Consider the following 27003-nt stretch of genomic DNA (forward strand, 5'->3'; position numbering starts at 1 on the left):
TCGGCCACACCCCGCTTCAGGAAACAACAAATAATGTGTGAGGTGACGTGTCACCACGCGTAACATGCATGCGGATGCAGGCTACCAGACGCATGTGTGTGTACGGTAACCCCACGCTCCTTATCACGTCCTAGCCACTCGATATCCATGGTTTCTTGTCCGTACCTCCTCCTCCTACCTAGCTAGCTCCTCTAGTTTTCCCCCCTTCCTCGTGTCGTCTACCCCTGTCTGTGTGCGTCACCCGCAATGCACAGCTAGCCTCCATCGGGCCCTCCACTCTCCACATCGGTAGCGCCGGCCGTGTATATACGCGTCACAATGACGACCACCATGTCCTACGTAGCTTGCTCAACACACAGAACGACCCAGTAGCTAGCTGCTATAAGCTTACATTGCACACCTAGCCGGCCGTCCAGTGCGAGGTCGACCGGAGCTGCATGCCGGCCGTTGGTTTGATGGCGGCGCCGGAGATGCACTTCTTGCTGGTGCCGCTGGTGGCGCAGGGCCACATCATCCCCATGGTGGACCTGGCGCGCCTCATCGCCGCCCGCGGGCCGCGGGTAACCATCCTCACCACGCCCGTCAACGCCGCGCGCAACAGGCCCGCCGTCGACGCCGCCGCCAACGCGGGCCTCGCCGTCGAGCTCGTCGAGCTCCCGTTCCCCGGCCCTATGCTCGGGCTGCCGGAGGGCCTCGAGAACGCGGACCAGCTGGTCGACAGGACCATGTACCCCAAGTTCTTCCACGCCATCTGGAAGATGGCCGACCCTCTCGAGGAGTACCTCCGGGCGCTGCCGCGCCGCCCGGACTGCCTCGTCGCCGACTCCTGCAACCCGTGGACGGCCGGCGTGTGCGACGCCCTCGGCATCCCCAGGCTGGTGCTGCACTGCCCCTCCGCCTACTTCCTCCTCGCCGTGCACAACCTGTCCGTCCACGGCGTGTACGACCGCGTCGGGGACGACGAGACGGCGGAGTTCGAGGTGCCGGACTTCCCCGTGCGCGCTGTCGGCAGCAAATCCACCTTCCGGGGCTTCTTCCAGTGGCCGGGCGTCGAGAAGGAGCAGCAGGACGTGCTCGACGCCGAGGCCACCGCCGACGGCATGCTCATAAACACGTTCCGCGGCATGGAGGGCGCCTTCGTCGACGCCTACGCTAAGGCGCTCGGCAAGAGCACGTGGGCCGTCGGCCCGACGTGCGCCGCCGCGGGCATTACGGGCGACGCCGATGCCAAGGCCGGCCGCGGCAACCGCGCCGACCTCGACGCCGGCCACATCGTCTCGTGGCTCGACGCACGGCCGCAGGCGTCCGTGCTCTACATCAGCTTCGGCAGCATCGCGCAGCTGCCGGCCAAGCAGGTCGAGGAGCTCGCGCGCGGCCTCGAGGCCTCGGGCCGGCCGTTCGTGTGGGCCATCAAGGAGGCAAAGGCAGACGCCGCCGTCAGGGCGCTGCTCGACGACGAGGGGTTCGAGGAGCGGGTCAAGGACCGCGGACTCCTCGTCCGCGGGTGGGCGCCGCAGGTCACCATCCTCTCGCACCCGGCGGTGGGTGGCTTCCTTACGCACTGCGGCTGGAACGCCACGTTGGAGGCCATCTCCCACGGCGTGCCGGCGCTGACGTGGCCCAACTTCGCCGACCAGTTCTCCAGCGAGCGGCTCCTCGTCGACGTGCTCCGCGTCGGCGTCAGGTCCGGCGTCAAGTTGCCCGCAATGAGCTCCACCGGGGTGGACGTCGGCGTGCAGGTGACGAGCGAGGATGTGGAGAAGGTGGTTGCTGAGCTGATGGACGATGGGACAGAGGGGGCGGCGAGGAGGTCCAGGTCCAAGGAGCTCGCTGCGGAGGCGAGGGCGGCCATGGAGGAAGGCGGGTCGTCGTACACCGACCTAGGGGACATGATCCGCTACGTCTCGGAGCTGTCGAGGACGAGGAGTCACGAGAGGAAAGCGAGCTCGACGTCCCTGCCGTCCATGGCGACGGACCTCGGAAGCAAGAACGGCCACGAAAAGGTCGAAGCCGACGCTGCCTTATCAGTACACTCCTGATTAAGCTGCCTCACGCCATTATAGCTTAGAATATTGCATTCCGTACAACACATACAACGATCGATAGCCACGAAAACTGCAGACGGAGGCCAAGTTTCAAAAAATCTGAAAAAAATCTGGATGTAGACAAGTTTGAAATCTAGTGCAAAATTTTAATGTGAAATTCTTTGTATTGCAGACTACACAAAAATGACAAAATCTGACAGGTTTTATAGTTTTAAAACATGCACTATTCACTATTCTTAGATTCATATATTTATCATTTTTGTGTAAGCTAAAGTAGTGGGAATTTCATATTGAGATTCTGCATGTTTGTAGATTCCATCATTAGCTACATCTAGAAAAAAAAATCTTTAAAACTTAAAAATATGATTTTTAATTTTTTCAAAATAAAAACTACATGTAGCTCAGCCTTCGTTTGTCCAACCCCTCGATAGCCATGTCTACATAATCAAACAATTCATTCACGTATCACGTATGCTTGAACAAACAAAGATGGATTTGCGATTGCATTGGAACAATGGGGCGTATATCTGACGGCTCTGTATGTGCTGATCCAGTATTTTAAAATTTGCAAAATATGTCTGCAATTTGTAAACAATGCCTTTCAACTATCATAGATGATCTTGAAGCCAAAGCAAAAAAAAATTGACCGCTTTTCGCACAAGAGGTTGAGCAAAAAAGCTAATCAAATGCGAAAATCGTAAAACTTCTGCGTGAGGAGGAGCTAAAGTGGCCAACGATCTAAGGCCCAATTTATTCTGGAGGGAGATTCGAATACAAGGTACTTCCATTGTGTTGCCAATGGCAGACATATGAAGAAGCTTATTCGTACCCTGGTGCAGGATGAGGGTATGATTGAGGGTCATGAACAGCTGAAGTCGTATATTACGAGCTATTATAAAGAGCCTTTCGGTGCTCTAGAGGACATTAATTTCTCGTTAGATGAGACAAGAACGGAGGATATTCCTCAACTCTCTCAAGCGAAGAATAATTTTTTACATTAAGGAGGAAGTAAGAAAAGCTGTTTTCCAGATGGAGCATAATAAAGCCCCTGGTCCTGATGACTTTCTAGCTGAATTTTATTAGTCTTTCTGGGATGTCATCAAGTCTGACCCGTTGACTCTTTTTGCGAATCTTCATGCTTGACAGTTGGAGCTTTTTAGGCTAAACTTTGGTGAAATTATTTTATTGCCGAAGGTTAATGAAGCAGAAAGGATCCAACAATATCGTCCTATATGTATTCTTAACGTGAGGTTTAAGATTTTCACTAAGGTTGCAACACAGTGGCAGATCATGTGGTAAGACCTTCACAAACTGCTTTTATGCAAAGACGAAATATCCTGGATGGGTAGTACTCCATGAAACTTTTCATGAGTTGCATAGAAAGAAGTTGAATGGGGTCATTTTAAAGATTGATTTTGAAAAATCCTATAATAAGATTAAATGGTCTTTTTTGCAACAAACTCCTAGAATGAAAGATTTCTCTGATGAGTGGTGTGCGTTGATCAAAAGTTTCGTCTCGAGGGGGGGGGGAGTGTTGCCATTAAAGTCAATGATGATGTGGGCAAATACTTTCAAACCAAGAAGGGACTAAGACCGGGAGATCCATTATCGCTAGTGCTATTAATATAGTGGCTGATATGCTTGCTGTTTTAATTGAACGCGCTAAGTCAGAGGGTGAGATTGAAGGTGTCATTCCTCATCTTGTTGATGGAGGATTGTCCATTCTTCAATATGGTGACGATACAATTCTTTTTATGGATCATGATATCGAAAAGGCTCGGAATCTAAAGTTAATTCTTTCAGCATTTGAGCATCTATCGGGTCTAAAAATTAACTTCCATAAAAGTAAGTTGTTTTGTTTTGGTGAAGCCCAAGACCATGTTGCAGATTATGCTGACCTGTTTGGCTGCGGCCAAGGTGTAATATCCCAGGTATTGGGGTTACAAAAATAGAGGAAACAGATGTGTGCATTGCATTCATGCATAGAAAATCTATTGCTTTATGAGTTAACTCTTATGCAAGACTTATTGATGCTTGTCTTGAAAGTACTATTCATGAAAAGTCTTTGTTATATGGTTCAGTTGTTTACTCATTGTCTTTACCATTGCTTTGAATCACTGCATTCATCTCATATGCTTTACAATAATGTTGATCAAGATTATGTTGGTAGCATGTCACTTAAGAAATTATCATTGTTATCGTTTACCTACTCGAGGGTGAGTAGGAACTAAGCTTGGGGATGCTTGATACGTCTCAAACGTATCTATAATTTCTTATGTTCCATGCTAGTTTTATGACAATACCTACATGTTTTGTTCACACTTTATATCGTTTTGATGCGTTTTCCGGAACTAACCTATTGACGAGATGCCGAAGTGCCAGTTCCTGTTTTCTGCTGTTTTTGGTTTCGGAAATCCTAGTAAGGAAATATTCTCGGAATTGGACGAAATCAACGCCCAGCATCTTAGAATTCCACGAAGCTTCCAGAACACCCGAGAGCCACTAGAGGAGAGCCCTGGGGGGCCCACACAACAAGCCGGCGCGGCCCAGGCCCTGGCCGCGCCGCCCTATTGTGTGGTGGCCCCGTCAGCCTTCCGACTCCGCCTCTTCGCCTATTTAAAGGTCCCTGACCTAAATCTTCGAGACGAAAAAGCCATGGTACGAGAAACCTTCCAGAGCAGCCGCCATCGCGAAGCCAAGATCTGGGGGACAGGAGTCTCTATTCCGGCACGCCGCCGGGATGGGGAAGTGCCCCCGGAAGGCTTCTCTATCGACACCATGATACGTCCCAAACGTATCTATAATTTCTTATGTTCCATGCTACTTTTATGATGATACTCACATGTTTTATACACATTATATGTCATGTTTATGCATTTTCCGGCACTAACCTATTGACGAGATGCCGAAGAGCCGCTCTGTTTTCATTGTTTTTGGTTTCAGAAATCCTAGTAAGGAAATATTCTCGGAATTGGACGAAATCAACGCCCAGGGGCCTATTTTTCCACGAAGCTTCCAGAAGACCAGAGGACTTACGAAGTGGGGCCACGAGGCGATGCCACACTAGGGCGGCGCGGCCTGGCCCTTGGCCGCGCCGGCCTGTTGTGTGGGGCCCTCGTGTGGCCCCCTGACCTGCCCTTCCGCCTACTTAAAGCCTCCGTCGCGAAACCCCCAGTACCGAGAGCCACGATACGGAAAACCTTCCAGAGACGCCGCCGCCGCCAATCCCATCTCGGGGGATTTAGGAGATCGCCTCCGGCACCCTGCCGGAGAGGGGAATCATCTCCCGGAGGTCTCTTCATCGCCATGATCGCCTCCGGATCGATGTGTGAGTAGTTCACCCCTGGACTATGGGTCCATAGCAGTAGCTAGATGGTCGTCTTCTCCTCATTGTGCTATCATGTTCGATCTTGTGAGCTGCCTATCATGGTCAAGATCGTCTATTTGTAATCCTTCATGTTGTGTTTGTTGGGATCCGATGGATATTGAATACTATGTCAAGTTGATTATCAATCTATCATATATGTTATTTATGTTCTTGCATGCTCTCCGTTGCTAGTAGAGGCTCTGGCCAAGTTGATACTTGTGACTCCAAGAGGGAGTATTTATGCTCGATAGTGGGTTCATGCCTCCATTAAATCTGGGGACAAGGATGAAAAGTTCTAAGGTTGTGGATGTGCTGTTGCCACTAGGGATAAAACATCGATGCTTTGTCTAAGGATATTTGTGTTGATTACATTACGCACCATACTTAATGCAATTGTCTGTTGTTTACAACTTAATACTGGAGGGGGTTCGGATGATAACATGAAGGTGGACTTTTTAGGCATAGATGCATGCTGGATGGCGGTCTATGTACTTTGTCGTAATGCCCTGATTAAATCTCATAGTACTCATCATGATATATGTATGTGCACTGTTATGCCTTCTTTATTTGTCAATTGCCCAACTGTAATTTGTTCACCCAACATCTGCTATCTTATGGGAGAGACACCACTAGTGAACTGTGGACCCCGGTCCTATTTTTTACATCTGAAATACAATCCACTGCAATTGTTCTTTACTGTTCTTCGCAAACAAACATCATCATCCACACTATACATCTAATCCTTTGTTTACAGAAAGCCGGTGAGATTGACAACCTCGCTGTTACGTTGGGGCAAAGTTCTGTGATTGTGTTGTGCAGGTTCCACGTTGGCGCCGGAATCCCTGGTGTTGCGCCGCACTACACTCCTCCGCCATCAACCTTCAACGTGCTTCTTGACTCCTACTGGTTCGATTAAACCTTGGTTTCTTACTGAGGGAAACTTGCTACTGTGTGCATCACACATTCCTCTTGGGGTTCCCAACGGACGTGTCAACTACACGCATCAAGCAAATTTCTGGCGCCGTTGCCGGGGAGATCAAGACACGCTGCAAGGGGAGTCTCCACTTCCAATCTCTTTACTTTGTTTTTGTCTTGCTTTATTTTATTTACTACTTTGTTTGCTGCACTTAAACAAAACACAAAAAAAAATTAGTTGCTAGCTTTACTTTATTTACTGTCTTGTTCTCCATATCAAAAACACAAAAAAATTAGTTACTTGCATTTACTTTATCTAGTTTGCTTTATTTACTATTGCTAAAATGAATAATCCTGAAAATACTAAGTTGTGTGACTTCACAAACACTAATAATAATGATTTCCTATGCACACCTATTGCTCCACCTGCTACTACAGTAGAATTCTTTGAAATTAAACCTGCTTTACTGAATCTTGTTATGAGAGAGCAATTTTCTGGTGTTAGTTCTGATGATGCTGCTGCCCATCTTAATAATTTTGTTGAACTATGTGAAATGCAAAAGTATAAGGATGTAGATGGTGATATTATAAAACTTAAATTGTTTCCTTTCTCATTAAGAGGAAGAGCTAAAGATTGGTTGCTATCTTTGCCTAGAAATAGTATTGATTCTTGGACTAAATGTAAAGATGCTTTTATTGGTAGATATTATCCTCCCGCTAAAATTATATCTTTGAGAAGTATCATAATGAATTTTAAGCAATTGGATAATGAACATGTTGCTCAAGCATGGGAGAGAATGAAATCTTTGGTAAATAATTCCAACCCATGGACTGACTACTTGGATGATCATCCAAACCTTCTATGCAGGATTGAATTTTTCTTCGCGGAACCTATTGGATTCAGCTGCTGGAGGTACCTTTATGTCCATTACCTTGGGGGTGGCTACAAAGCTTCTTGATGATATGATGGTCAATTACTCTGAATGGCACACGGAAAGAGCTCCACAAGGTAAGAAGGTAAATTCTGTCGAAGAAACCTCTTCCTTGAGTGATAAGATTGATGTGATTATGTCTATGCTTGTGAATGGTAGATCTAATGTTGATTCAAATAATGTTACTTTAGCTTCATTGGTTGCTCAAGAAGAAAATGTTGATGTGAACTTCATTAAAAACAATAATTTCAACAACAATGCTTATAGGAATAATTCTGGTAACAACTATAGGCCATATCCTTCTGCTAATGGTAATGGTTATGGTAATTCTTATGGGAATTCTTATAACAATAATAGGAATGTACCCTTTGGTCTTGAAGCCATGCTTAAAGAATTTATTAGTACACAAACTTCTTTTAACAAATCTGTTGAGGAAAAGCTTGATAAAATCGATATTCTTGCCTCTAGAGTTGATAGACTTGCCTCTGATGTTGATCTTTTAAAATTGAAAGTTATGCCTAATAAAGATATTGATAATAAGATTGTTACTACAGCAAATGCCATCCAAGTTAGAATTAATGAGAATATAAGATTAATGGCTGAATTGCGTGCTAGGTGGGATAGAGAAGAAAATGAAAAACTAGCTAAAGAGAATAATGTAGCTAAAGTTTGGAATATTACCACCACTAGTAATGATAAAGATTCACATGTTTCTACACCTCCTACTATCAATGGTAAAATAATTGGTGTTGGCAATGTTTCTACTCCTAGTGCAAAGCGTGCAAAAATACCTGAAATTGCTAAAACTGCTTGTGATAAAACTGCTGAAATTTTTTCCAACATTGGGGACAATGATCCCATTGCTGTAGATCATAATGGTTTAGATTTTGATGATTGTCACATCTCTGAAGTTATAAAGTTCTTACAAAAACTTGCTAGAAGTCCCAATGCTAGTGCTATAAATTTGGCCTTTACAAAACATATTACAAATGCTCTCATAAAAGCTAGAGAAGATAAACTAAAACTTGAAACTTCTATTCCTAGGAAGTTAGAAGATGGTTGGGAGCCCATCATTAATATGAGGGTCAATGATTTTGATTGTAATGCTTTATGTGATCTTGGTGCAAGTATTTCTGTTATGCCTAAGAAAATTTATGATATGCTTGACTTGCCACCATTGAAAAATTGTTATTTGGATGTTAATCTTGCTGATAATGTTAAAAAGAAACCTTTGGAGAGGATTAATAATGTTCGTATTATGGTTAACAATAACCTTGTCCCCGTTGATTTTGTTGTCTTGGATATTGAATGCAATGCATCTTGTCCCATTATATTGGGAAGACCTTTTCTTCGAACTGTTGGTGCCACCATTGATATGAAGGAAGGTAATATTAAATATCAATTTCCTCTCAAGAAAGGTATGGAACACTTCCCTAGAAAGAGAATGAAGTTACCTTATGATTCTATTATTAGAACAAATTATGATGTCGATGCTTCTTCTCTTGATAATACTTGATTCACACTTTATGCGCCTAGCTGAAAGGCGTTAAAGAAAAGCGGTTATGGGAGACAACCCATGATTTTACTACAGTACTTTGTTTTATATTTGAGTCTTGGAAGTTGTCTACTACTGTAGCAACCTCTCCTTATCTTTATTTTATTGCATTGTTGTGCCAAGTAAAGTCTTTGATAGTAAAGCCAATACTAGATTTGGATTACTGCGCAGGAACAGATTTCTTGCTGTCACGAATCTGGGCAGAATTCTCTGTAGGTAACTCAGAAAATCTGCCAATTTACGTGCGTGATCCTCAGATATGTACGCAACTTTCATTCAATTTGAGCATTTTCATCTGAGCAAGTCTGGTGCCACTTTAAAATTCTTCTTTACGGACTGTTCTGTTTTGACAGATTCTGCCTTTTATTTCGCATTGCCTGTTTTGCTATATTTGATGGATTTCTTTGTTCCATTAACTTTCAGTAGCTTTGTGCAATGTCCGGAAGTGTTAAGAATGATTATGTCACCTCTGAATATGTGAATTTTTGATTATGCACTGACCCTCTAATGAGTTTGTTTCGAGTTTGGTGTGGAGGAAGTTTTCAAGGGTCAAGAGAGGAGGATGATACAATATGATCAAGAAGAGTGAAAAGTCAAAGCTTGGGGATGCCCCCGTGGTTCATCCCCACATATTTTAAGAAGACTCAAGCGTCTAAGCTTGGGGATGCCCAAGGCATCCCCTTCTTCATCGACAACATTATCAGGTTCCTCTAGTGAAACTATATTTTTATTCAGTCACATCTTATGTGCTTTACTTGGAGCGTCTGTTTGTTTTTGTTTTTGTTTTTGTTTGAATAAATCGGATCCTAGCATTCTTTGTGTGGGAGAGAGACACGCTCCGCTGTTTCGTATGAACACATATGTTCTTAGCTTTATCTTTAATGTTCATTGCGAAAGTTGGACTATTTCATTCATTGCTATATGGTTGGAAACGGAAAATGCCGCATGTGGTAAATGATATAATGTCTTGAATAATGTGATACTTGGCAATTGTTGTGCTCATATAGATCTTGTTTAAGCTCTTGCATCATGTACCTTGTACCCATTAATGAATAACTACATAGAGCATGTTAAAATTTGGTTTGCATGATTGTTCTTTGTAAGTCTAGATATTTTCTGGTTAAGGTGTTTGAACAACAAGGAGACGATGTAAAGTCTTATAATGCTTACAATATGTTTATATGTGAGTCTTTCTGCACCATTTCATACTTGAGTTTGCTTCAAACAACCTTGCTAGCCTAGCCTTGTATCGAGAGGAATTCTTCTCATGCATCCAAATCCTTGAGCCAATAACCATGCCATTTGTGTCCACCATACCTACCTACCACATGGTATTTCTTCGCCATTCCAAAGTACATTACTTGAGTGCTACCTTTAAATTTCTATTCTTTACCTTTACAATATATAGCTCATGGGACAAAATAGCTTAAAAACTATCGTGGTGAAGAATATGTACTTATGTGTCTTATTTCTTAGTAAGTTGCTTGTTGAGCGGTAACCATGTTTTCTGGGGACGCCATCAACTCTTTTACCTTTGTTGGATATCATGTGAGTTGCTATGCATGTTCGTCTTGTCTGAAGTAAGGGCGGTATTCACAATCAAATGGTTTGAGTATGCATACTGTTAGAGAAGAACATTGGGCCGCTAACTAAAGCCATGATTCATGGTGGAAGTTTCAGTGTGGACAGCTAATCCTCAATCTCTTATGAGAATATTATCTGTTGTTAAATGCTTAATCATTAAAAGAGGAGTCCATTATCTGTTGTCTATGTTGTCCCGGTATGGGTGTCTAAGTTGAGAATGATCAAAAGCGAGAAATCCAATGCGAACCTTCTCCTTAGACCCTTGTACAGGCGGCATAGAGGTACCCCTTTGTGACACTTGGTTGAAACATATGCCATGCAATGATAATCCGTCTTAACCCAAGCTAATTAGGACAAGGTGCGAGCACTATTAGTATACTATGCATGAGGCTTGCAACTTATAAGATGTCTTATACATAACTCATATGCTTTATTACTACCGTTGACAAAATTGTTTCTTGTTTTCAAAATGAAAAGCTCTAGCACAAATATAGTAATCAATGCTTCCCTCTGCGAAGGGCCTATCTTTTACTTTATTGTTGAGTCAGTTTACCTATTCTTTCTATCCTAGAAGCAAACACTTGTGTAAACTGTGTGCATTGATTCTTACATGTTTACTTATTGCACTTGTTATATTGCTTTATGTTGACAATTATCCATGAGATATATATGTTGAAGTTGAAAGCAACCGCTGAAACTTATATCTTCCTTTGTGTTGCTTCAATGCCTTTACTTTGAATTTATTTCTTTATGAGTAACTCTTATGCAAGTCTTATTGATGCTTGTCTTAAAAGTATTATTCATGAAAAGTCTTTGTTATATGATTCATTTGTTTACTCATTATCTTCATCATTGCTTCGAATCGCTGCATTCATCTCATGTGCTTTACAATAGTATTGATCAAGATTATGATAGCATGTCACTTCAGAAATTATCTTTGTTATCGTTTACCTACTCGAGGGCGAGTAGGAACTAAGCTTGGGGATGCTTGATACGTCCCAAACGTATCTATAATTTCTTATGTTCCATGCTACTTTTATGATGATACTCACATGTTTTATACACATTATATGTCATGTTTATGCATTTTCCGGCACTAACCTATTGACGAGATGCCGAAGAGCCAGTTGTTGTTTTCTGCTGTTTTTGGTTTCAGAAATCCTAGTAAGGAAATATTCTCGGAATTGGACGAAATCAACGCCCAGGGGGCTATTTTTCCACGAAGCTTCCAGAAGACCGGAGGACTTACGAAGTGGGGCCACGAGGCGATGCCACACTAGGGCGGCGCGGCCTGGCCCTTGGCCGCGCCGGCCTGTTGTGTGGGGCCCTCGTGTGGCCCCCTGACCTGCCCTTCCGCCTACTTAAAGCCTCTGTCGCGAAACCCCCAGTACCGAGAGCCACGATACGGAAAACCTTCCAGAGACGCCGCCGCCGCCAATCCCATCTCGGGGGATTCAGGAGATCGCCTCCGACACCCTGCTGGAGAGGGGAATCATCTCCCGGAGGTCTCTTCATCGACATGATCGCCTCCGGATCGATGTGTGAGTAGTCAATGATGATGTGGGCAAATACTTTCAAACCAAGAAGGGACTAAGACCGGGAGATCCATTATCGCTAGTGCTATTAATATAGTGGCTGATATGCTTGCTGTTTTAATTGAACGCGCTAAGTCAGAGGGTGAGATTGAAGGTGTCATTCCTCATCTTGTTGATGGAGGATTGTCCATTCTTCAATATGGTGACGATACAATTCTTTTTATGGATCATGATATCGAAAAGGCTCGGAATCTAAAGTTAATTCTTTCTGTATTTGAGCATCTATCGGGTCTAAAAATTAACTTCCATAAAAGTAAGTTGTTTTGTTTTGGTGAAGCCCAAGACCATGTTGCAGATTATGCTGACCTGTTTGGCTGCGGCCAAGGTGTAATATCCCAGGTATTGGGGTTACAAAAATAGAGGAAACAGATGTGTGCATTGCATTCATGCATAGAAAATCTATTGCTTTATGAGTTAACTCTTATGCAAGACTTATTGATGCTTGTCTTGAAAGTACTATTCATGAAAAGTCTTTGTTATATGGTTCAGTTGTTTACTCATTGTCTTTACCATTGCTTTGAATCGCTGCATTCATCTCATATGCTTTACAATAATGTTGATCAAGATTATGTTGGTAGCATGTCACTTAAGAAATTATCATTGTTATCGTTTACCTACTCGAGGGTGAGTAGGAACTAAGCTTGGGGATGCTTGATACGTCTCAAACGTATCTATAATTTCTTATGTTCCATGCTAGTTTTATGACAATACCTACATGTTTTGTTCACACTTTATATCGTTTTGATGCGTTTTCCGGAACTAACCTATTGACGAGATGCCGAAGTGCCAGTTCCTGTTTTCTGCTGTTTTTGGTTTCAGAAATCCTAGTAAGGAAATATTCTCGGAATTGGACGAAATCAACGCCCAGCATCTTAGAATTCCACGAAGCTTCCAGAACACCCGAGAGCCACCAGAGGAGAGCCCTGGGGGGCCCACACAACAAGCCAGCGTGGCCCAGGCCCTGGCCGCGCCGCCCTATTGTGTGGTGGCCCCGTCAGCCTTCCGACTCCGCCTCTTCGCCTATTTAAAGGTCCCTGACTTAAATCTTCGAGACGAAAAAGCCATGGTACGAGAAACCTTCCAGAGCCGCCGCCATCGCGAAGCCAAGATCTGGGGGACAGGAGTCTCTGTTCCGGCACGCCGCCGGGACGGGGAAGTGCCCCCGGAAGGCTTCTCCATCGACACCATGATACGTCCCAAACGTATCTATAATTTCTTATGTTCCATGCTACTTTTATGATGATACTCACATGTTTTATACACATTATATGTCATGTTTATGCATTTTCCGGCACTAACCTATTGACGAGATGCCGAAGAGCCAGTTGTTGTTTTCTGCTGTTTTTGGTTTCAGAAATCCTAGTAAGGAAATATTCTCGGAATTGGACGAAATCAACGCCCAGGGGCCTATTTTTCCACGAAGCTTCCAGAAGACCGGAGGACTTACGAAGTGGGGCCACGAGGCGATGCCACACTAGGGCAGCGCGGCCCGGCCCTTGGCCACGCCGGCCTGTTGTGTGGGGCCCTCGTGTGGCCCCCTGACCTGCCCTTCCGCCTACTTAAAGCCTCCGTCGCGAAACCCCCAGTACCGAGAGCCACGATAAGGAAAACCTTCCAGAGACGCCGCCGCCGCCAATCCCATCTCGGGGGATTCAGGAGATCGCCTCCGGCACCCTGCCTGAGAGGGGAATCATCTCCCGGAGGTCTCTTCATCGCCATGATCGTCTCCGGATCGATGTGTGAGTAGTTCACCCCTGGACTATGGGTCCATAGCAGTAGCTAGATGGTCGTCTTCTCCTCATTGTGCTATCATGTTCGATCTTGTGAGCTGCCTATCATGATCAAGATCGTCTATTTGTAATCCTTCATGTTGTGTTTGTTGGGATCCGATGGATATTGAATACTATGTCAAGTTGATTATCATTCTATCATATATGTTATTTATGTTCTTGCATGCTCTCCGTTGCTAGTAGAGGCTCTGGCCAAGTTGATACTTGTGACTCCAAGAGGGAGTATTTATGCTCGATAGTGGGTTCATGCCTCCATTAAATCTGGGACAAAGGACAGTAAAAGTTCTAAGGTTGTGGATGTGCTGTTGCCACTAGGGATAAAACATCGATGCTTTGTCTAAGGATATTTGTGTTGATTACATTACGCACCATACTTAATGCAATTGTCTGTTGTTTACAACTTAATACTGGAGGGGGTTCGGATGATAACATGAAGGTGGACTTTTTAGGCATAGATGCATGTTGGATGGCGGTCTATGTACTTTGTCGTAATGCCCTGATTAAATCTCATAGTACTCATCATGATATATGTATGTGCACTGTTATGCCTTCTTTATTTGTCAATTGCCCAACTGTAATTTGTTCACCCAACATCTGCTATCTTATGGGAGAGACACCACTAGTGAACTGTGGACCCCGGTCCTATTTTTTACATCTAAAATACAATCTACTGCAATTGTTCTTTACTGTTCTTCGCAAACAAACATCATCATCCACACTATACATCTAATCCTTTGTTTACAGCAAGCCGGTGAGATTGACAACCTCGCTGTTACGTTGGGGCAAAGTTCTGTGATTGTGTTGTGCAGGTTCCACTTTGGCGCCGGAATCCCTGGTGTTGCGCCACACTACACTCCTCCGCCATCAACCTTCAACGTGCTTCTTGACTCCTACTGGTTCGATTAAACCTTGGTTTCTTACTGAGGGAAACTTGCTACTGTGCGCATCACACCTTCCTCTTGGGGTTCCCAACGGACGTGTCAACTACACGCATCACACCACCGCCATCTTCATCAACGCTGTTGTCTCCCATGAGGAGGGAGTAGTTCTCCCTCGAGGCTAAGGGTTGTACCGGTAGCTATGTGGTTAATTGATACGTCCATTTTGCATCACTATTTTATATCATAATTTGTTGTTATTCATTGATATATTTCATATTTGGAGATGATACTTATGTTATTTCATCTATTTTGCATGTTTCATGATTATTTGGGGATCGCGCACCGGAGCCAGGATTCTGCTGGAAAAAGCACCGTCAGGATGCAATATTTCGGAAGATCAACAGTTGACGGAAATTATATGAAAAATCCTATTTTTCCAGAAGTCGAAGGAAGCCAGAAGGGGGAGCCGAGGGGACCCGAGGTGGGCCCACCTCATAGGCTGGCGCGGCCCAAGGCCTGGCCGCGCCGCCCTGTGAGGAGGGGGCCCACAGCCCCCTCTCGCCTCCTTTTCTTCGCTTACGTCTTCGTCCCGAAAACCTAAGCCCCAGAGGATAGTCGCGAAGAGTCACAGCCGCCTCTGCAGGGCGGAAAACACCACAGAGAAAAGAGCTCTCCGACGGGCAGGAATCCGCCGGGGAAATTCCCTCCCGGAGGGGGAAATCGACGCCATCGTCACCGTCATCGAGCTGGACATCATCTCCATCATCATCACCATCATCATCATCATCACCGCCATCTCCACTGCTGCACCTCGTCACCGATGTAACAATTTGGGTTTGATCTTGATTGTTTGATAGGGGAAACTCACCCGGTGTTGATTCCTACTTGTTATTGATGCTATTGAGTGAAACTATTGAACCAAGGTTTATGTTCAGATTGCTATTCATCATCATATCACCTCTGATCATGTTCCATATGATGTCTCATGAGTAGTTCGTTTAGTTCTTGAGGACATGGGTGAAGTCTAAATGTTAGTAGTGAATTATGTTGGTTAGTATTCAATGTTGTGATATTTAAGTTGTGGTGTTATTCTTCTAGTGGTGTCGTGTGAACGTCGACTACATGACACTTCACCATTTATGGGCCTAGGGGAATGCATCTTGTATTCGTTTGCCAATTGCGGGGTTGCCGGAGTGACAGAAACCTAAACCCCCGTTGGTATATCGGTGCAGGAGGGATAGCAGGATCTCAGAGTTTAAGGTTGTGGTTAGATTTATCTTAATTACTTTCTTGTAGTTGCGGATGCTTGCAAGGGGTATAATCATAAGTATGTATTAGTCCTACGAAGGGCGGTACATTAGCATAGGTTCACCCACACAACACTTATCAAAACAATGAAGATTAATCAGCTATATGAAGCGAAAGCACTAGACTAAATTCCCGTGTGTCCTCAAGAACGTTTGGTCATTATAAGTAAACAAACCGGCTTGTCCTTGTGCTAAAAAGGATTGGGCCACTCGCTGCAATTATTTCTCTCGCACTTTACTTACTTGTACTTATTTCATCTGCTATATCAAAACCCCCTGAATACTTGTCTGTGAGCATTTACAGTGAATCCTTCATCGAAACTGCTTGTCAACACCTTCTGCTCCTCGTTGGGTTCGACACTCTTATTTATCGAAAGTACTACGATGCACCCCCTATACTTGTGGGTCATCAAGACTATTTTCTGGCGCCGTTGCCGGGGAGTGAAGCGCTATTGGTAAGTGGAATTGGTAAGGGAAACTTTTTACTGTACGTGCTGTTTTTATTTCTTCCTGCTGCTATAAATCATTATGGAGAGGTCTTCTCTTGAATTCCTCTTTGGGAAATCTACTACTACTGCAAGGGTAGTGGATGAGGCGCCAGGTGAGAACGAGGTTCCATACAAAATACCTATGAAAATTATTGAACGTGTTGTGGATAACAGCTATGAAGGGGATGGAACTGTCCATCCTGGTGATCATTTACTGTTTTTACATGAATTATGCGGGTTATTCAAATGTGCAGGTATTACTATGGATGAAGTTAGGAAGAAACTATTCTCTATATCGCTGTCTAGTAAAGCAGCGCACTGGTATAAATTGCTGAAGAATAGGGATTCTCTTAATTGGGAGGACATTGTGCCTTTATTTTATTCCAAATTCTATCCTCCAAGTGAGATTCACAAAGATCGGAACTGCATATATAATTTCTGGCCTCATGATGGAGAAAGTATTGCCCAAGATTGGGGGAGATTGAAGTCTTTAATGCTCAAATGCCCCATTCATGAGCTTCCTGGTAATATTATTATTGATAATTTCTATGCAAGATTGTCTTTTCAAGATAAGACTCTGCTGGATACTTCTTGTTCTGGATCATTTACACGCAATAAAGAAGAGTTTAAAAGGGACCTTCTTGATCGGATCCAGGAGAATACTGAAGGATGGGAGAACGACAAAGATAGAGAGTCAGGTATAAACTTTGATTATAAATGCATTGAAGTTTTTATGGATACTGATAAATTTCGTAATATTAGTGCTACTTATGGTCTTGATTCTCAAGTCGTTGTAAATCTTTATAAAGCTTTTGCATCTCACTTTGAATTGCCTAGGAAGAATTTTGATAAGTATCATGAACCATATAAAGATAAAATTGATCCATCTATAAATAAATGTGCTATAATTGAAACTGTTGATCATATTCTTCCAGAAGCTTATATTGAAAAAACTCCTTTCCCTGCTAAAATGAAGGAGTACTCTGTTATATCTAGTGCGGTTAATAAAAGTGCAAAGAAACCTATAGAACCTGAAGAACAAATTAAGGTTGAACCTCCTGTTGCAATAGTTAAAGATCTTGTGACTGAAAATGTAGAAGATGGTCATATTATTTTTTGTGAAGATGCTTCTAATATTGTTTCGCATCCTAATAAGTCTAGGAAAGCTAGTGTTCCTATGCACTCTGTTAGAATTGGTGATCATTGTTATTATGGTTTATGTGATATTGGTGCAAGTATTAGCGCCATTCCTTATGAGCTTTATACGGAGATCATGCATGAAATTGGTTCTTGTGAACTTGAAGATATTGATGTGGTTATTCGGCTAGCTAATAGAGAAACTATCTCTCCTATTGGTTTTGTTCAAGATGTGGAAGTTCTGTGTGGTAAGATTAAATATCCTGCTGACTTTCTGGTACTTGGTTCTGCTGCTAGTAAGTATTGTCCTATTATTTTTGGTAGACCATTCCTAAATACTTGTGGAGCTGTTATAGATTGCAAGAAGGAAAAGATTGTTACTAAATTTGCTGGTGAATCTTATGAGTTTAATTTCTCTAAATTTGCCAAAACTCCTTATAAAGCTGATTTGCCTAATAATGATTTTAGAGTTGAACAGTGTGCGTCTATTGCTCTTGCTCCTAATAATCCTCTGCAGCAACATTTGGAGAATAGTGAGAGTGAAGTCTTTAGGGAAGAAAGGAATGAGCTTGATGAAATTTTCCTTCGTCAACCTATTCTTAAACATGACTTGCCGGTTGAAGATCTAGGTACAACACCACCACCAAAGGAAGATCCTGTTTTTGATTTAAAACCATTGCCTGATAATCTTAAGTATGCTCATATTGATGATAAGAAAATATATCTTGTTATTATTAGTTCTAAGCTTTTAGATATTGAGGAAGAAAGGTTACTGGAAATATTGAAGAAACACCGAGGAGCTATTGGCTATACTCTTGATGACTTGAAGGGGATTTCTCCCTCTATTTGCCAACATGCTATCAATATGGAAGATGATGCAAAGCCTGTTGTTGAACATCAACGTCGTCTAATTCCGAAGATGAAGGATGTGGTAAGGAATGAGGTATTAAAACTTCTTGAAGCTGGTATTATATATCCTATTGCTGATAGTAGATGGGTTAGTCCTGTGCATTGTGTTCCTAAGAAAGGAGGAATGACGGTTGTGCCTAATGATAATGATGAGCTCATCCCTCAAAGAGTAGTTGTAGGGTATAGAATGTGCATTGATTATCGAAAAGTTAATAAGGTTACTAAGAAAGATCATTACCCTTTACCATTTATTGATCAAATGTTAGAAAGGTTGTCTAAAAATACTCATTTTTGCTTTCTTGATGGTTATTCTGGGTTTTCACAAATTGCTGTTAAAACTAAAGATCAAGAGAAAACCACTTTCACTTGTCCCTATGGAACTTATGCTTATAGGCGTATGCCTTTTGGTTTATGTAATGCTCCTGCTACTTTTCAAAGATGCATGTCTGCTATTTTTCATGGCTTTTGTGAGAGTATTGTAGAGGTATTCATGGATGATTTTTCTGTCTATGGGAATTCTTTTGATAATTGCTTGCGAAACCTCGATAAAGTATTGCAGAGATGTGAAGAAACTAATCTTGTTCTTAATTGGGAGAAGTGCCACTTTATGGTTAATGAAGGAATTGTATTGGGACATAAAATTTCTGAGAGAGGTATTGAAGTTGATAGAGCTAAAGTTGAAGCAATTGAGAAGATGCCCTATCCGAGGGATGTTAAAGGTATTCGTAGTGTTCTTGGTCATGCTGGGTTTTATAGGAGATTTATTAAAGATTTCTCTAAGATTTCAAAGCCTCTTACTAATCTTCTTCAAAAAGATGTACCTTTTGTTTTTGATGATGATTGTAAGGAAGCTTTTGAAACTCTAAAGAAAGCCTTAACAACTGCTCCTGTAGTTGAACCTCCTGATTGGAATTTGCCTTTTGAGATTATGTGTGATGCTAGTGATTTTGCTGTAGGCGTTGTTCTTGGACAGCGGGTAGATAAGAAATTGAATGTTATTCATTATGCTAGCAAAACTCTTTATGTTGCTCAAAGAAATTATGCTACAACTGAAAAAGAATTATTAGTTGTAGTCTTTGCTTGTGATAAGTTTAGATCCTATATTGTTGATTCAAAAGTTACAATTCATACTGATCATGCTGCAGTTAGATACCTTATGACAAAGAAAGATGCTAAGCCAAGGCTTATTAGATGGGTACTTCTTTTGCAAGAATTTGATCTGCATATTATAGATAGGAAAGGTGCTGATAATCCTGTTGCTGATAATTTGTCTAGATTGGAAAATATTGCTTATGATCCTGTTCCTGTTAATGATAGTTTTCCAAATGAACAATTGGCTGTAATAAAGGTGAGCTCGCGAGATAGTCCTTGGTACGCTGATTATGCTAACTTTATTGTATCCAAGTACTTGCCTCCTACCTTTTCAGCTCAGCAAAGGAGGAAATTCTTTTATGACTTGAGGCATTATTTTTGGGATGACCCACACTTATATAAAGAAGGAGTGGATGGTATTCTGCGAAGATGTGTTCCTGAATATGAACAACAGGAGATATTGAGTAAATGTCATGGTAGTGTTTATGGAGGACATCACGCCGGAGATAGAACCGCGCAAAAAGTTCTACAATCAGGTTTTTATTGGCCAACTCTCTTCAAAGATACAAGGAAGTTTATTTTATCTTGTGATGAATGTCAAAGGGTTGGTAATATCTCCAGACGCAATGAAATGCCTATGAATTATACTCTTGTTATTGAACCATTCGATTGTTGGGGATTTGACTTCATGGGTCCTTTCCCTTCTTCAGAAGGTAACACTCATATACTTGTTGCTGTTGATTATGTTACTAAATGGGTGGAAGCCATACCTACAAAAAGTGTTGATGGTGAGACCTCTTTAAGAATGCTTTTAGATATTATTTTCCCTAGATTTGGAGTTCCTAGATATATTATGACTGATGGAGGTTCTCATTTTATTCATGGTGGTTTTAGAAAAACTCTTGCTAAATATGGTATTAATCATAGAATTGCTTCTGCCTATCATCCTCAAACTAGTGGGCAAGTAGAATTATCAAATAGAGAGATTAAATCTATCTTGCAAAAGACTGTTAATAAATCTAGAAAGAACTGGGCTATTAAATTGAAGGATGCACTATGGGCTTATAGAACTGCTTATAAAAATCCTATGGGTATGTCGCCTTATAAAATGGTTTATGGAAAAGCTTGTCATTTACCTTTAGAACTAGAGCACAAAGCTTATTGGGCTGTAAGAGAACTAAATAAAGATTTCAAACTTGCCGGTAAGAAGAGACTGCTACAATTGAGTTCTCTAGATGAATGGAGTAGTGAAGCTTATGAAAATGCTAAACTCTTTAAAGAGAAAATTAAGAAATGGCATGATAGAAGAATTATCAAAAGAGAATTTAATGTTGGAGATAAGGTCCTATTGTATCGGTCTCGTCTCAGATTCTTTGCAGGGAAATTGCTCTCAAAATGGGAAGGACCATATGTCATTGTGGAGGTGTATCGTTCAGGGGCAATTAAAATTAGCTCTCTGCAAGGTGATGCCACACAAGTAGTGAATGGACAAAGACTCAAGCACTATATTTCTGGAGATTCTTATAATGAAGATGCTGATGTTATTCAAGTGGTAACTCCGGAAGCTTTCATCAAAGGTCAAACTGACAGTTCTGCAGAGTTTGACTTTGAATAGGTAACAGTTCTGGTAAGAAAAAAGTCCGCGTTTTACTTTCCGAACAATGTTTTTGTTGTTTTTGGAAAATATGAAAAATTACGAGATCGAAACGGAGTGGAGGAGACGCACGAGGGCGTGCCCCCATAGGCCGGCGCGGGCCCCAGCCTGGCCGCGCCGCCCTATGAGGACACTGCCTCGTTGTCTCTCTCCGACTCTTGTTCGACCTGGTACTTTCCTTCTGACGTGAAAATTACTGCTATATAATCTCCCGGACCCCTGGAGGTCCGTATATCGTTTTCTCGCCGTGTTTTGTTTCGAGCTGTTTTCTGCCAGGATCTGCTTCGGATCTAGATCCACCATGTCTTCGTCGGGAACTCCGAAGGACAGCTTCTTTGAGGACGTCGTCAACCCGTACATGAACGAGCTGAAGATGCACCCCAAGGAATTGTTGCTCGTAGATGGAGAGTTGCATATCAAAGATGTCCAGGGTCCTAAAGGAGAAGGAAGCTTGGAAAACAGGGTGGAGAAACTAGAACAAGAGGTCTTCAACTACAAGAAGATGGCTGAGCGTGAAGTGGACATCTTTCACAAGATTGTGTCTGAACTTATTGATGGACACAAGAAGGAGACTGCAAAGTTGTGGGACGATATCTTCTCGCTTCACGACACCACCAACAAACTCCAAGCTCAACTCTATGATGTTCAGAATCAAAACTGTGAGTATGAAAACAGGTTTAAACGCATAAGTTATGCTGCTAGTTTCAGGATTCCGGAGACCAAGATGTCTTTTGTTGATGGAGAGCCTCTTCCTTGGAAGTCTGATGATGGCAAGGATTCACCATCATCACCGAAGGAGTAATTCATCATCGGTATTGGCATCCCCTTGGTTTGTTCCAGGCTTGGGGGAGTGCCGTGGTATCACATCATTACTATCTTTTATCTTTTTTACTTTCAAGTAGTGTCATATCATGAGTAGGGAAGTTACCATATAAGATGTGTTGCGGTATGGAAGTATCTCCCTTTAGTTGGTTATCTATGTATCCCTTGGTGTGAGTTATCGTTATGGAATATTAATGAGAAGTCTTATCATTTACATATTGCACATCTTATTTTAGTTTGCAATCTCTATTATATGTTGATCTTGTTGTTAGTAGGGGTATCACTTTGGGAGCATTGAGTAAATCTATTTGGTTTTGGCAAACTTAGCATTGGTCAATAGCAACAACACTTTGAGTTTGAAGTAGAGAAGAGGAAATACATGTAGATATGTTATTATCTTTCTTGTTAGTCCTTAGCTTAGTATTCTGAAGTTAAAATTGTTTGTGCTTACAAGTAAGATGCATGATTGTTTCTATCACATGTATATTTGTTTGTTTCCCTCGACTCTTATGCTTGCTAATTAACCTTGCTAGCCAAAGACCTGTACCGAGAGGGAATACTTCTCGTACATCCAAACCCTTAAACCAAACCTATGCCATCAGTGTCCACCATAACTACCTACTTTGTGGTATTTCCCTGCCATTCCAAGTAAATACTTCATGTGCTACCTTTAAGCAATTCAAAAGCTATTACCTCTTATTTGTGTCAATGTTCTATAGCTCATGAGGAAGTATGTGGTGTTTTATCTTTCAATCTTGTTAGGCAGCTTCCACTAATGGACTAGTGGCTTCATCCACTTATCCTATAATTTTGCAAAAAGAGCTGGCAACGGGGTTCCCAGCCCAGGGCCGGCCCATAAGGCGGGGCAACGGGGCGACCGCCCCGGGCCCTGGCCCAGGTAGTAGTTCAGTATAGGATACCTTGTATTAGGCCCAAGAAAAGAAGGAAGAGAATTAGGAAAAGAGAAATAAGGCCCAAGCCATCAGCCCATCACGTGAGGACCAAACGTGGATGTGTATTGATGAAAAAATCCAATCGATCACAACTCTCCTAGCACAGCACGGCAGTACCCAATCCATCCTATCGTTCTCCTCTTTCTCTTCGTTGACTCGTCTCCTCCCGACTCCTCAAATTTCTCCAATCCCAGCAGAGAACAGCGCTGCCTCCCCCTCGACCCTTTCCAATTCCGAGGTCGCTCCAGCCATCAGTGGAGACCAACGGTGCTATTTTGTTCCCCAATCATCTCCCTGGATGTTTGAGGCAATCCCGCATCAAGATGAGAGATGGTATGTATCCTTCCCTCCCCTAATCCTGCCGCATCGCTGTTAAATAGAACGGATCCCAGTCTCTGATTCCTCCATATCTCCAATTACTCTCTCCTTAGGTATGCTCTTGAGTTCTTCTCTGATTGGATCTGAGCGTTGGCGAGCACATTAGGAGAAGAAGAGGGGACGGTTGAGTACGTGTTGCAGGCTGCAGATCAAGGAACCTGCATCAACAATTCGGCATCGAGCCATATGCCCATATCCAGGTGCTTTTGTTTCCTGTATTGATTGTTTACTGCAAGTTGTTTTGGTGTCTTGGTGACATGTCTTCTAAAAAATGTTTATCTGGCTATGAGAAAAAGAAGAGAAAACAAAAGAGAGATGAACTGCTAGAATCCCAGGGAGGCTCGATAGACATTTTTTTTACAACTGGTAGCTCTTCTAGGAACTCCCTGCAATTGGCCCTGGTAAATGTTGAAGAGCAACAAACAGAGAATTTAAGTGATAATAATTTTAATCAACCTAAAAACCGAGTTGATTCACCAAATTCGGAAATTCCAAGAGTTGATGAACAGCGACCTTTTACTGTTGATATTCTTGATCCACGAAATTGGGACAATTTGGATGATAAAGGTAGGCACATTTTAATTGAAAAGGGGCCCTTAAGAGAAGAGAATATTGTGTTCCCACCGGATAGTAAGTCTAGGCATTTTTCACAAACTTATTATTCAAGAAAAATGAACAATGGGGAGAAACATGATAGGAAATGGTTGGTTTACTCTACATATGATGACAAGGTGTATTGTTTCTGCTGTAAGCTTTTTAAATCCCATGGCAACAAGAGTTCGCTAGCACGTAATGGACTGAGCGATTGGAAGCATCTTAGCGAGAGGCTTAAAGAACATGAAAATGCTGCAGAGCATATTAAAAACATGAACACTTGGAATGAATTTAGAGTCAGGCTATCAAAAAATAAAACAATTGATAGTGATTTGCAGCAACAAATCACAAAGGAGAAAGAACGTTTGAGGCAAGTGCTAATAAGACTAGTGTCCATTGTGAAATTTCTTGCTAAACGAAACTTAGCTTTTCGTGGATCTAGTGAAAAAAATTACGAACACAACAATGGTAATTTCTTGGCATGTGTAGAGATGATTGCCGAATTTGATCCAGTAATGCAAGAACATCTTAGGCGAATTAAAAATGATGAAATTTATCATCATTATCTCAGCCATAAAATTCAGAATGAGTTAATTTCTCTATTGGCTTCTGCTGTTACAAGTTCTATCTTAAAAATTGTTAAAGAGGCTAAATATTTCTCTGTTATTCTTGATTGTACTCCGGATGTTAGCCACTAAGAACAAATGACTTTAATTATTAGATGTGTTAACATGTCCAACAACAAAATTAAGATAGAGGAGTTCTTTATGGAATTTCTAAAGGTGGATGACACGTCTGGTTTGGCTCTTTTTAATGTACTTCTTGATGCTATAGAGTCTTATGGATTAAATATTAATGATGTCAGAGGCCAAGGTTACGATAATGGTTCGAACATGAAAGGGAAAAAGCAAGGGGTACAAAGTCGATTGCTTGAAATTAATCCAAGTGCTCTGTATATGCCATGTGCGTGTCATAGTCTAAATCTTACTTTGTGTGATATGGCTAGTTCGTGCGGTAAAGCTATTTCCTTTTTTGGAATTGTGCAATGCATTTATGTTTTATTTTCTAGTTCCACTAAAAGATGGAAAGTGTTGCTTGACCATATTCCAAGTTTGACTGTGAAAGGATTGTCTAACACACGCTGGGAGAGTAGAATCAAAAGTGTTAAAGCTATTAGATTTCAAGCACCCCAATTAAGGTTAGCTTTGTCCGAGGTAGGTAAAATTTGTACAGATGCCAAGTTGAAGACTGATGCAAAAAATTTATTTGATGCGCTTGGTAGTTTTGAGTTTTTACTCGGTATGGTCATTTGGCATGACATTTTATTTGCTGTAAACTCAGTGAGTAAGAACTTGCAGTCCGCGACCATGTGTGTCGACTCTACTTTGCAGCAAATTGGAGGAATAATGGAATTTTTTGATAACTACAGAAATGTAGGATTTGCATCTAGTTTGAAGATTGCGAAAGGACTTGCATCCGAAATGGGAATAGAACCATCGTTTCCAATAAAACGTACTGTTACTAGGAAAAGACAATTTGATGAGCCCGATCACGATGAAGAAGTTCTATTAGCTGAGAAGGCATTTGAAGTTAATTATTTCTTAGTCATGGTCGATGTTGCAAAAGTCTCTCTGGAGAACAGATTTGAAGAACTTAAAGTGTTTAAAAATATATTTGGATTCTTACTTAACTCAAAAAATTTAAAGTCATTGAATGATATTGATTTGCGCAAATGTTGTGAAAAATTTGTAGAAACCTTTTCTCAGAGTGATGTTGAATTAGATGATCTTTTTTCTGAATTAAGACTGCTGCAAATGACTTTACCCAAATCTGATGTGCCATTGCGTGCTATGGAGATTTTTGAGTTTGTTAGAGACATAGCTTGCTTTCCAAATATATTAATATCTTATCGAATTTTATTTACTGTACCGGTCACTGTAGCATCAGCAGAACGTAGTTTCTCAAAGTTGAAGTTGTTGAAAAACTATTTGAGATCATCCATGTCACAGGAAAGACTGACCGGTCTTGCAACTTTATGCATTGAAAAAGATAAGCTGGATGAAATAAATGTTGATGGGATAATTGATGACTTTGCCTCTAGAAGTGTTAAAAGAAAAAAAAGATTTGTTCATCATAGTATAAACATGAAGTGTTAAGGTTGCTTTGCTTTGCCATATGTAGTGAACTTTGGGGAAGTTTTGTTCCGGTGAAGACATGGAGTGAAGAGCATTGCAGATTGAGAAGTTTTTACCGCGTGAAGAACACAACAGAATGAAGATGATAGAAACTGATGTAATTTCTTGTTCATTAGCATCATATCTTATCTGGTAGAACAAAAGCTTCAAATAACAATCAGTTTGACAAAGTTGTTTGTTTTGCAGATGAATTGATGGTCTCTTTATGGCACTTGGAAGATTGATCATTTGTAGAACTATAATGTTTCCATGAGTGTTCTTGTGACGGATTCTTGCCTAGAAAAGAATAACAAGTTGGTTACAAATAAATAATTCGTGGTGTGAGTTTTGGAGTTCAAAGACCATCAATATAATGCTATATATGTACTAATGTACATCGTTGCTTTTGAAATACAATGCATTCAATTTTTGTTGTCAATAAGGGCCCTTTTTGTGTCTCTGCCCCGAGGCCCTGAATATGTATGGACCGGCCCTATCCCAGCCCCAATTAATCAACTTTCATTAATAATTCTCTTCACATGTTTTGCCCTGATTCATCAGTAAGCAACTTAATTTTGCAATAGACACTCCTCCATGGTATGAGATTCTTGGAAGGCACCCGAGGATTCGGTTAGCCATGGCTTGAGTAAGCAAAGGTTGGGGGGAGTGTTATCCTTAAATAAACTAAAGTACATGTGTAAACAAAAGAGAAGAGGGATGATCTACCTTGCTGGTAGAGATGACGTCCTTCATGGGAGCCGCTCTTTGGAGGTCTATTTGGCAAGGGGGTTAGAGTACCCGCTACCATTCGTTGACAACAACAAACACCTC

The 27003-nt window shown here is 41.9% G+C and overlaps 2 protein-coding genes across 2 annotated transcripts; both read left to right on the plus strand.

Moving 5' to 3' along the window:
• The first annotated feature begins 218 nt into the window (after positions 1–218).
• On the plus strand, positions 219–2278 carry LOC127317548 (UDP-glycosyltransferase 73C1). Its single transcript, XM_051348106.2, has one exon. It carries the CDS (start codon positions 438–440, stop codon positions 2037–2039), a length of 1602 nt encoding a protein of 533 aa, XP_051204066.1. The 5' UTR covers positions 219–437; the 3' UTR covers positions 2040–2278.
• Positions 2279–24700: 22422 nt separating this feature from the next.
• On the plus strand, positions 24701–26446 carry LOC127317547 (uncharacterized). The gene is made up of 2 exons (XM_071823567.1): positions 24701–26290; positions 26380–26446. Exon 1 carries the CDS (start codon positions 24703–24705, stop codon positions 26152–26154), a length of 1452 nt encoding a protein of 483 aa, XP_071679668.1. The 5' UTR covers positions 24701–24702; the 3' UTR covers positions 26155–26290; positions 26380–26446.
• Positions 26447–27003: the final 557 nt, after the last annotated feature.

The sequence above is a fragment of the Lolium perenne genome, chromosome 7, assembly GCF_019359855.2.
Source record: "Lolium perenne isolate Kyuss_39 chromosome 7, Kyuss_2.0, whole genome shotgun sequence".
NCBI classification, from domain to species: Eukaryota; Viridiplantae; Streptophyta; class Magnoliopsida; order Poales; family Poaceae; genus Lolium; species Lolium perenne.